This window comes from Marmota monax, unplaced genomic scaffold, assembly GCF_021218885.2.
Source record: "Marmota monax isolate L192 unplaced genomic scaffold, Marmota_monax_Labrador192_F-V1.1 WCK01_AAM20220418_F8-fsc00090, whole genome shotgun sequence".
Classification (NCBI taxonomy): Eukaryota; Metazoa; Chordata; class Mammalia; order Rodentia; family Sciuridae; genus Marmota; species Marmota monax.
In genome coordinates, this window is record NW_026695219.1 from 5,063,300 (window position 1) to 5,075,393 (window position 12,094).

The 12,094-nt window shown below is 34.0% G+C and overlaps 1 protein-coding gene across 10 annotated transcripts in view; it reads right to left on the reverse strand.

Annotated features, from left to right (window-relative positions):
• Window positions 1-12,094, reverse strand: part of Akt3 (AKT serine/threonine kinase 3) — a 273,567-nt gene that overhangs the window by 8,831 nt on the left and 252,642 nt on the right. For all 10 annotated transcript variants that reach the window (XM_058575178.1, XM_046432495.2, XM_058575175.1 and 7 more), the window contains one exon: window positions 1,724-1,826. In XM_058575178.1, coding sequence (XP_058431161.1) covers window positions 1,724-1,826 — 103 coding nt within the window. The remainder of the gene's footprint in view (window positions 1-1,723; window positions 1,827-12,094) is intronic.

The following is a 12,094-nucleotide window of genomic DNA, read 5'->3' on the forward strand; positions in this document are numbered from 1 at the left end:
GAACCACTGGAAGGATTAGATTGAAGAATGATGATCTAATTACAATTAGGGTTATATCCAAATGATGGGACTTAGCAAATGCTCTATATTGGTAATTGTCCATGGGTTGCTCCAACCACTCAGTGATGTTGCCCAGCATTTTGAACAATTATATTGCCACATTCCATGCTGGGGCCAGAGACCAAAGATGTCCCATTATTTCCATTCAGATGGCCTGTAAGTTACTTGCCCATGATTCCACAGACGACTTTCTAACATTGTCTTTGTCTCTTAGTGATACTAAAATTCTAATGGCACATAGAGCCCACTTCTGCATGCTAATATTTTATAACTTAACCTTGGCATCAGCTAAGTTGGTGAGCTCTGCTCTGGCTGTGACTGACACTAACTAGAGGCCTTAAGCAGCTCAATTTCTCTCTGCATTCCAACTTCTTCACTTTTAAAAATAAAGTTTAGAGGTTCTTAACTTCTTAAAAATCTAAAGAAAGAAAAAAGAAGTGCACATGCACACATAATTATATCTTTCATCTTAGGGTGCTCACAATTTCCTTGTTGCCAGGTTATGAACTCCAGATTAAGAAGTTTGGGCCCAAATGACTCCTACTTTGTCTTTCAAGACTAATATCAGTTGATTATGACCATTGCTGGCACAGTATTTCACTTTAGTCTTTCCCTCTAATGGGCATTCAGTGTACATGAGCACTACCAACTAACAGAAGAGGAGAACGTGAGGAACAGAGGACAAGGAAAAAAACATGCACATGATGTCACTGTGTGAGCCTTAGTTGTGTTCCTTAAAGAATTTTTTTAGCTATTCAAATATCACCCTGACAATCAATCCTACCCTCATTCCTAAATCAATAACAGACAGACCTTTGTCAACATGAAAAGGTTTTCAAGTTATATCTGGTAAGCTTTCCTTTAATTAAAGTCCAGTTATTTATGGTGTTTCTCAAAGTGTGGAGCATACTCTAATGTATGTGGAATAATTTGTGGTGGTACATGAACATACCATTTAAGAAATATAAAATATAATTTATGTGTATAAAAATTAATAGCAAACTAAATTATGTCTTCACAGATATTACTGCTTAAGAGAATGCTAATTTAGAAGGAGTGTCTCACCATTAAATAATGGCCAGATTAGAACTGGCACAATTTTGAATGTGGCATGTGAATGAGAAAGGTCTTAGAAATGGAGGCTACAGAATCCTTCCAGGTGATGTCAAAAGAATCTACTGGAGAATAGTGAGGAAGGGCTAATCAGTCTGTAATTTCATTTACAATAATTATACATGTCATTTTTCCTTCTCAGAAAAGCTTTTCTTGCAGCCACCTTTGGTATTTACACAAAGGGAACTCCACAATCTTAAATGAAAAAGAATAAAAGTCACTATGAAATCTGGTCTTGAAATAATCAAATGAACCAGGGCATGGTGGTGCAAAACTGCAATACCAGTTAACTTGGGAGGTTGAGGCAGGAGGTTTCCAAGTTTGAGGCTAGCCTGAGCAATTTAGCAAAACCCTGTCTCAAAATTAAAAAAATAAAAAAGACTAGGAGACTAGGGGTATCTAGGGGTATAGCTTAATGGTAAAGTACCTCTGGATTCAATTCCCAGCCAAAACAACAATGACAACAAAAACAAACCAAATGATCTTTTAAAAATATCTATTTTCTTCAATAATTTTAGACTGTTATCAGTTACCTTCTAAATTTACTTACATTTTTCAGGTGGTGTTATTGTAATAGTCTGAGCTGTGAATTCTTCATCAAAATATCTGGTATCTGTCTCAGATGTTACTTGAGGCTTAAAAGGAGGTACAAGCTGCAAGAAGAAAAGGAAGAAAGAGTGAGTATTGTTAACTAAGTTCAATTTAGGAAAATTGATTTCAAGGATAAAATTAGAGAGCAAATAGTAAAAGGAACAATACAAAAGACTGAGTCACAGATAGGGTGTGTGGCTTCCCCACTAACAGTCTGAAGACAGAACGGTGAGTTCTTGGCTGTTCTGTATAAAAATTTGAGAGATTATGTGAAACAGAACAACAAGGACCTATAAAATAGGGTGAGAGGAAGATACTGAAAAAGATTTCCTATTTTTGTTGTTGTTAACAAATGTATGTGCAAAGTCATATTCATTTGACTACTCTGAGAAAATGTGGCTCTTCCTAGTGCCCCAAAAGCACAACATTGTGGCTTTTCTTTCTTCTCCTCCATGTGCTTGGCTGAAGAGGTCAGTATTAAAAATATAACAATACAGTTTTTCACTATGTCACAGGTAGTGTGCTGAACTTCATAAAGAACTCTGCTTATTTGAGAGAGGCATTTATCCCTGCCCTTGGCCTGGACTAAGGACTCATGTAGCCCTAGAAGTTAGATGTAAAATTCTGCTCATAGCTTTTACTAGATACTCAAAGGGAACAGTGCCACAAAAGATATTCAGAGTAACTTCTTTAGGACTGACAGAGCTGGGCTCAGTGGGTCCTGCAGCAGGCATAGGAGTGGGGAAAAAAAAAAACAAAACCACAGGCTGTTGAAGGTTATAAAAGCCAGATCCATTTGAACCTCCACAGGCCAGGAGGTAGCTGGGCTGTCACAGAGTTCCTACTTCTCAGGGCTCTGACTCTTGGGAACAGGGAATGCTTAAAGATTATTTTAGTTTTGAAACACAGGATGCCTAATTCCACAGCCTGGAGTCACACTGTATGCTCTGATAAGCACAGAATACAATTCAGAACAGAATACAATTCTCATAGCAATAGGAAAATGGCAAACAAGAATGACAGAAATTAGGATGTTTTATGAAAAAATTTATAGAAACAAATACACAATTGGCTTTAGATCATTGTTTCCCACTCTCACTGTCACCAAATTTATATTAAATAAAAAGGCAAAATCTTCTAAATTATTCTCTAGACAGATTACTTTTTTTAAAAATTGGGAGATGAGCAGAGTTAAAAGCATGTTTTCAAAATAGAGAACCACATTTCAGTTTATGGCACATGTTACAAAGCATTTTGAATCTTTTTAACATTTTTCTCTGTTTGCCCACAGTACAAAAGTATTCTAAGGTCTCATTTCTAGCAAGCACTCTTTTGGGGATGGAACCAAATTCAGGTTCTATTCATTAGCTACAATGACTACTAAGAACAATATGGCTCTTCTTTCAGCACCCTTCAACCCCCCAGAACACATTTCCTTCTAGCTGTTCTGTTAAGATGACTGGACATTAGCAATCGGGCCACTCCACTGATAGAAACCTTACTTTTTCCATTCATAAATCGGTGTATTCTCTTCACCAGCATAACATATATGCACACAAGAACACAGGCGATACACACTTGAGAAGTTCTGGTTTTCTTTTTAGAAAACTGAGAGGTAATTTCCTCTACCTGGCAGGAAACTGGGAGACCAAGCTTCTGATTGGGAGAATGAGTCCTTCTAACTCACCATTCTAAGAATGTGCACCAAAGAGATCTTCATTATTCCATTCTAAAGATAACAACAGTATATTCTTTTGGCTGAAATGGGCAGTGGAACTAGGTTTTACACAACTCTGACCACCCTTAACATCTCCATCCTTCTGAGGTAAAAAACCTAAATCTGCCTTCAAATTAGGGGAAAACTACTGCCCTTTTAGATGACCACCTCTAACTTTAAAAAGCTGAATCATAGTTTCAAAAAGAGTACGAAGGAGCATAATGGTCTGTACAAATGTGAAGTTACTAGCAAGGACTTTCCTAATTATATATATCCAATACTCTCTCCATTACCTTCTATCTCACACTGCTCTAATTTCCTTCAAAAACCATTTCACACACAATACACACATACATACATTTGTTTATCTTCATCATCACACCACTCCCCCAATAAAACACAAGTTCTATGATGGCTGGGACTTAAAAAAAAGTTCTTAGGCATAATTAACACACACTAATTAGCACATACAAAGAACACACAATTTATACTGACATACCTAAATACCCATGAAACTGTCATCACAATCATGATAGTGAACATGTCCATCACTTGCAAATGTCTTTTTGTCCCCTGTGCAGTTGTGTCCTCTATTCAATCCCTCTTCAGGCAACGACTGATAAGATCTGTCATGATAGATTTGTATTTTCTAGATTTTTTGTAAACAGAATCATATAAGATGTATTCCTTGTATTCTTATCATTTAATATGATACTATGCCATTCATCCATATTACCACATGTATCAAGGATTTACCCATCTTATTTCTGGGTAATATCCCACTGTATATATATAAAACACAATTTATCCATTCACCTGTTGATGGACATCTGGGTTGCTTCCAGTTTGGGGTTATTACAAATAAAACTGCTATGAAGCTTTGTGTCCAAGTCTTTGTATAGGCATTTAAATTAATTTTGGACAAATATCAAGGGGTAAAATGGCTGGGTCTTACAGTAGGTGTACATTTGACTTTCTAAGAAACTGTCCAACTGTTTCTCCAAGTGGCTGTACCATTTTACATTAATGCCAACAGTATGTTAGTGTTACAGTTGCTCTGTGTTCTTACCAAAAATGGTTTGGTAAAACCTTTTCAATATTAAACATTCTAATATGTGGTGGTACTTCACTGTGTGTATGTTTGGCACCAGAGATTGAACGCAGGGGCACTTAGACAGTGAGCCACATCCCCATCTCTTTTTAAATTTTTTAAATTTTGAGACAAGGTCTACGTTGCTGAGGCTGGCCTTAAGGATTGTAGAATCCTCCTGCCTTAGCCTCCCAAGTTGTTGAGATTACAGGCTTCATTGTGATTTTAAATTTACATTTCCTTATTGGAAAATGATGCTTAGCATTTTTCATAATTTTATTTCTTCTTTGGGTTAAGTATTCTACTATTTAGCTATTTTTCTTGTTATCAGATCTCCAGAGTTCTTTACATACCCACATGCATGTCCTTTTACCACATTTTTGATTTACAACTATTCTTCTAGTTTGTGGTTTTTCCTTTCATTCTCTTTATAATGCTTTTGAGGAAAATTAAGTTCTTCATTTTGATGAAGCCTGATTTACAATTTTTCCTTATGAATCATGTTTTTGTTTTTATCTAAGAAATCTCTGTACATCGCAATTATTCAGTTTCTCCTATGTTTTCCTGTAGAGGTTTTACATTAGGGCTATGATCCATTTTCAGTTAATTTTATACTTGGTGCAAATTTTTAAAAATATGAATGTTCAATAAATTGAACTGAATTGTCTTTGTACTTTCATCGAGAGGCAACTGACCATAGGTCTATTTCCAGATTCTCAATTCTGTTGCCTTGATCTCTTTGCCCACCTTTATGCCAATAACAAACTGCTTTGATTACTAAGACTAAATGTGGAGTTTGAAGTCAGGAAGTATAGGTGCTGAAACTTTATTATAGATGTTATTTTGTCTACTCTCAGATCTTTGTATTTCCATATTCATTTTAGAATCAATCTGTTAATTTTTGCAAAATAGATCTTGATTAGGATTGGTGAATTTATGTTATCAATTTAGAGATAACTGATAAATATATCGATTCTTCTAATCCATGAACATTGACAATATAGCTCTCCATTTATTTAAGTCATTTTTAAGTTCTCTCAACAGTATTTGTCAGTTTTCACTATGAAAGTTTTTCATATCTTTTGCAAAAGCTATTAATTACCTTATATTTCTTTTGCTACTGAAAGTGATATTTATATGAATTTTCCTCTTGATTGTCTATTGCTACTGTATGAAATCATATTTATTTTTATATTCTGCAAACTTGTATATACTTACTTTGTATCAAGAAACCCTGGATTAAACCTCAGTAGCTTTTGGTAGATTCCAACAGATTTCCCACATAATCATACTGTCTACAAATAAAGACAGATTTACTGCTTTCTTTCTGATGTGTACATATTTTCTTCCTTTCTCTTGACTTATTGTACTGACTTAAATTTCCAGCACGGCGAACAACTTTTCCTTAAAAAAGCATTCAGTCTTTCTCCATCAGCTGTGAATTTTTCTTAGATGCAACTAATCAGGTTGAAGAACATTCCTGTTCCTAAATTACTGGGAATATTTAATTTTGTTTTGTTTTAAAATCAGAAGTGAATGTTGGACTTTCTCGAGTGCTTTTTTCATCTAGTGAGACAATAATTTCTTAGTTTGTGAATATGTATTATACAGACTTTAAAAATTTTTTTCTCTTTTTAGTTGTTGATGGATCCTTATTTTAGTTATATGTGGTGCTGAGAATAAAATCCAGTGCTTCACACCTGCTATGCAAGAGCTCTTCCACTGAGCTACAGCCCTAGCCACAGTGACTGACTTTTGAATGTGAAATCGACACATATTCCTAAACCTAACCTAACTTTCCTATGTACATATATGAATACACCACATTAAATCTGAACATCGTGTTCGTCCACAAGACTGGGATCCTGATTAGGATAAGACATACTCTGTTTGTATAAACATGTCAAAAGACACTGTACTGTCATGTATAACTAAAAAAGAAAACTTTTTTTTTTTTTTAAGGCTAGTTTTAAAAAAACCCTGTTAGTGGGCTGGGGTTGTAGTTCAATGGTAAAGCACTTGTTAGCACTACATATAAATAAGTAAAAAACAAAGGTCAATTGACAAATAAAAAATATTTTTTTTAAAAACCCACTTAGTGATGATGCTGAATTGAATTTGATTTGCTACAATTATGTTAAGAATTTTTGCATATAAAAAATGACTGCATATATTTTCATTAAGAAAAGTAGGCACATTAAAAATGCTGGGCAAAGTACCAGAAATAAAAAAAAAAAAAAGAAATTGTTCTATTGTTTTTTTTGTAATACCTTTGACTACTTTTGGAATCAGGCTGGCCTCATAGAATGAAGTAGAAAATATACCTTCATCTTCGATTTTCTGTAATAATTTACACATGATTAATACTGTTCTTTAACTGTTTGGTAGAATTAATTGGTGAAGTCAAATAGATCTGGAGTCTTCTATGTGAGCAGGAGTTCAAATACAAATATAATTGATTTATGACTTCTATGTTATCCATTTCTTCTTGGTTATTGGCGTCTTTCAAGGAATTTACCCATTTCAGGTACTGTTGAATTTAATGCCATAAAATGATACATAATATTTCCATTTATACACTGGAACAAAGTTGCCTTTCTAATTCAATACATTAAAAATTTGTTTTCTCACCATTCTAATGGGTTAGAAAAGTATCAATTATAATGATCTTATCAAAGAACTAGTTTCACTTTTCATTAACTTTTTTTTCTATTATTTTCAGTTTCTATTTCACTGATGGCTGTCCAAATCTTTATTATTTTTTCTCTTTCTGGACCTAATTTGTGCTTCCTTTTCTAGTTTAATTTGGAAGCTAAGATTATTGAACTTTGACCTTTCTTTTCTAATATAGTCATTCAGTACTATAAATTTCCCTGGAAGTACTGGTTTAGTTGTATCACAAAGGTGAACAAGTTTTGTTTTCAGTTTTAGTCAGTTAAAAATGTTTTTAAATCTCCATTCTGATTTCTTCTTTGACTCATACATTATTTAAAATTATATTTCACTTCCAAATATTTGGGAATTTTACATGCATCTTTCTGTTTTAATTTCATTTAATTCAAAGAGAATAGGCTTTAAATTATTTGAATCCTTTATACTTCATAGAGTTGTTCTCTTCAAAACATGTGTGACTTTGAAATATTTTGTGTGACTTTGAAAAGCATTAGTGTTCCCTTGTTATTAGGCAGAGTATTCTATAAATATCAGTCAGATCAAGTTGGTTGACAGTACTGTTCAAATTCCCTTTACTACTTCTAGCAATTATTTGAAAGTGAGTATTGAAATTTCTGTCTTTAATTGTGGGTTTGTCTATTTTTCCTTATAGTTCTATTAGGTATTTTAAATTTTGTATTGTTATTAAGTGTGTAACTCATTAAAATTATGTTTTTTGTTTGTTTTTTTGGTTTTTTTTTTTTTTTTTTTTGGTGCTGGGGATCAAACCCAGGGCCTTGTGCATGCAAGGCAAGCATTCTACCAATTGAGCTATATCCCCCCCCCCCCTTTTTTTTATACTGGCGATTGAACCCAGGGACACTTGACTTATATCCCTAGACCATTTTATTTTATGACAGGGTCTCACTATGCTGTTGACAGTCTCACTAAATTGCTGAGGCTGATCTCAAACTTTTGATCCTCCTGTTTCAGTCTTCTGAATTGTTGTCATAATAGGCAAATGCCACTATGCCCAGATATGATATGTGATAAAATAGTCCCTTTATTATTAAATTATCTTCTTTTTCTCAGTAATATTACTTTCTTTGAAATTCACTTTGTAATATTAATATAGCCACTCCACTTTTCTTTGGATTAATGTAAGCATGGCATGTAATTTTTCCTTTCATTTGCTTGTATCTTACATTTAATATAGATGGTTCTTGCTTTTTACCTAGTCTGATAATTTCTTGTCTTTTAATTAATTATGTTATTTAGCTTATTTACATTTAATGTGATCACTAACATGACTATCATCGTGTTATGTTAAACTATCATCTTGCTATGTGTATTCCATTTGACTCATCATCTGTTTTGCACTAATGCTGATCCCCAAATTCTTAAAACACTGGTAGCATTAGCAGTATTTGTTAAGTAAATGAATCAATAACTCAATCTTAGAGCTGAGTGGAATGTCAAAGAGCATATAGTCTGCCAGTTTAGAGATAAGGAAATTAATGTAGACATTGGCAAATAACAACTAGAAGAAGAAAAACTTAGATCTTCTGATCTCAGGGGCTTTCTTATATAGCTCTTGTAATATGGAAAACTTTAGATGAAAACTGCTTTTGCTTTTGAATCCTTCTTTAGACATTAAAGTCAAGATACACATGTTGGGAACTAGGCCCTCTCACCCCTCACCATGCACAGAAGCATATTAGACCAGTCAGTGAAATATGAACAACTATACGGGGAATCAAAGACCCTACTTTATATACATGGGAAAAGTTGTGAAGTAAGGCTTGAAAAACAAATAAAATAAAAACATCTCAGTATAGTACTTGAACAGAGGCATCCCCACAAAAATCATCAAGGATATCCAGACTTTGGATTTCATGATAAATTACCTGAACATATATTTTCAAGTAAACAAGTTGAACAAATTTCAAATATCTTATTATTATGAGCGAAGCAGTCTCCCCCTCAAATTCATGTGTCCAAGATATAACTCCCAGAACCTCAGAGTAAAACTGACTTTGGAGACAAGGTCTTTAAAGAGGTGACTGCATTAAAATAAGGTGTCAGAGTGGTACCAAATCCAATTTAACTGATGATCTTATAAGAAGAGGGAATTTGGATATACAAGGAGATATCAGGTGTACATATTAACTGAGGAAAGATCATATGAAGCTATAAGGAGAAGATGGCCATCCTTAAACCAAGGAGACAGGTCTCAGAAGAAATCACACCACCTGGTAGTCTAATCTTCCAGCCACCAGAAATGTGAGAAAACGAATTCCCTTGTTTAAACTATACATGCTGTGATATTTTGTTACGGCAGTCCTAGGACATCAGTATGTTAATTTTCTATTTGGGCTTTAAACCAATATTTTAATTTCTTCTTCCTTTTCCTTTGGATATCATTCTCAAAATACTCTTATCAAATGATACAATGTAAATTCTCACTTAGAAGTAATAAATTCAGAAGTATTTAACTGAAAACCTCAGCTTTTATATGCTTACTCAATAAGTAGCTATAACATAATTAACTGCAAATTGACCTATTTTCCTGACAAATGCCTTAACTTGGAACAGATCTTTCTTTAAGAGATAATTAGTTTTCAGAAAATGTAGTTCTTAATGATTTAAACAATAAGATCAAGGTTCTGGGTTCAAGACATCACTTTTCATTTACTGAAAAGGCACATTTAAAGTTGGTTTATTTGTGCAATCCCAGGTCCTTTTAGATGTGGTTTCTTAAATCCTTTTCACATTGATCTTCTAATAAATTTTAAATGCTACCAAATTACTTTACCACTTACCGTCTTTCTAAAAGTAAATATTTGTGTGTTTCTTTGCAGTGTAAGTGAAAGAATATAAAGATTCTTCTTCTTTTTTTTTTAATATTTATTTTTTAGTTTTCGGCGGACACAACATCTTTGTTTTTGTATGTGGTGCTGAGGATCGAACCCGGGACGCACGCATGCCAGGCAAGTGTGCTACCGCTTGAGCCACATCCCTGGCCCAAAGATTCTTCTTAAACTTGTCACAAAAATTCACTTTTGTTATTTCTGGTAAGATTGGAATGCCAACGTGGGTGTATAACACCAAAGTCTTGAATGTATCTTCCTAGACCTTTTCTAGCAAGAAATCACTTGCTATTATCTAGTATGTATATTCTTTCTTGTACTTTCAGTTTTAGGTGCTTAAGAAATAGGAAGTAGAACTTAAAATTTTCTGGGAAAGCTGACATAGGCAGTAATCATGGTACCTTAATTGCCTTAGAAACTGTGGTTATACTCACAATTCAGTGTTGGCATACATGAAACAAAATACTTGGAATATAGATATTTACAGTAAAGACTGCCAACACTATTGAAAGCTTAGAATGTTCCATAGATAGCAACCTGGTGCTGATTTTTGAAAGCATAGCTAAGCTTTAAGGGGGGGATTCTGCTTTGTTTAATTTCTATTGCTCTTGAAAAACTGGCTTTCTGCTGTGCGTGTGTTTGTATGCATGCATACAAGAAATACGGAACGAAGATTTATGTAAAAAATCTAATATATCTACAGCATATATTATTTAATTATGTTTTATGCTAAGTTTTGCCACACCAATAAATCCTTGATATAAAAGTATAAACTCAAATACCAATATTTTATTCTTGCAAAACCACATAATTCTAATTGAAGTTCAGAGTGCTGACCTTAATTCTACAAAAAATTGTACCAAAGGGTTCAACATATACAAATTTATATACAAGTACAGTGTCATACATTGGACCATCAAAAGGAATATTATGGCTATGTTGAATACTAACTGTTAATATTAAATATTCATAATTTGCTTTTCCTATTGAAATTTTGAAGGACTTGTTAATAAACAATATGGGCAATTTGCACTGCTTTAAAAGTAATTCCCAGAAAATTGAACTCATATTTTCATTTTTTGATACATTTTCTCATTTAAAAAGAACTTCACAAACACTCATTTCATTGACCATAGATCTATGGATAGGTAGTGCTGCTCATAAACACCAAAGGTAAATTAAATTATTTGAAGACTTCAGTTATGATTGGAGAGGATTCACTTATTACAAAGGACTCTCATGGGCTGGAGATGTGGCTCAAGCGGTAGCGCGCTTGCCTGGCATGCGTGTGGCCTGGGTTCGATCCTCAGCACCACATACAAACAAAGATGTTGTGTCTGCTGAGAACTAAAAAATAAATATTAAAAAAAAATTCTCTCTCTCTCTCTCTCTCTCTCTCTTTAAAAAAAAGGGGGGGGGCTCTCATGAGTGAAACAAAGGGAGCTTTGAAAGGCAAGTATTAGAAACTCTATACTACTTTGATGGTAATGTTATGAACAAGGTACATGTAATTTAACGTCAGAACTTACTAACAACTAGTGAAATAATCTCTCTTTCCTTCATTGTCCAGCATCAGCAATGTAGAAGCTGCTAATCATTATTTCTGATTAGAAATGTTCAAGAACATGAGTAAAAGTTGAATTAGTATATAAACTAAGGGAAAAATCACAGGTGTCCACGCACACACACACATACACACATTATAGCCCAGTACTCAGGAGGGCTAAAAAGAGGGTCCAGGTGAAGGTGGAGCAGCTACAGGGCTGACCACTGCTACAATGCCATTTTGCTGCAATGATGGATAAAAACATGAAGGAGTTACAAAGCAGCTGCTGCTTTTACCCTCCAAATCTCCTAGGAGAATCTCACAGAGCAAATTTCCAGTTTTGGGAAATGCGGCTCAGTCTAGTCAAATTACATATTACAAAAGCCATCACACAAACAAAAATATCTTGAAAACAGCTAGTGAAATGTAACATAAAACTTCTAAGGGAATAAATA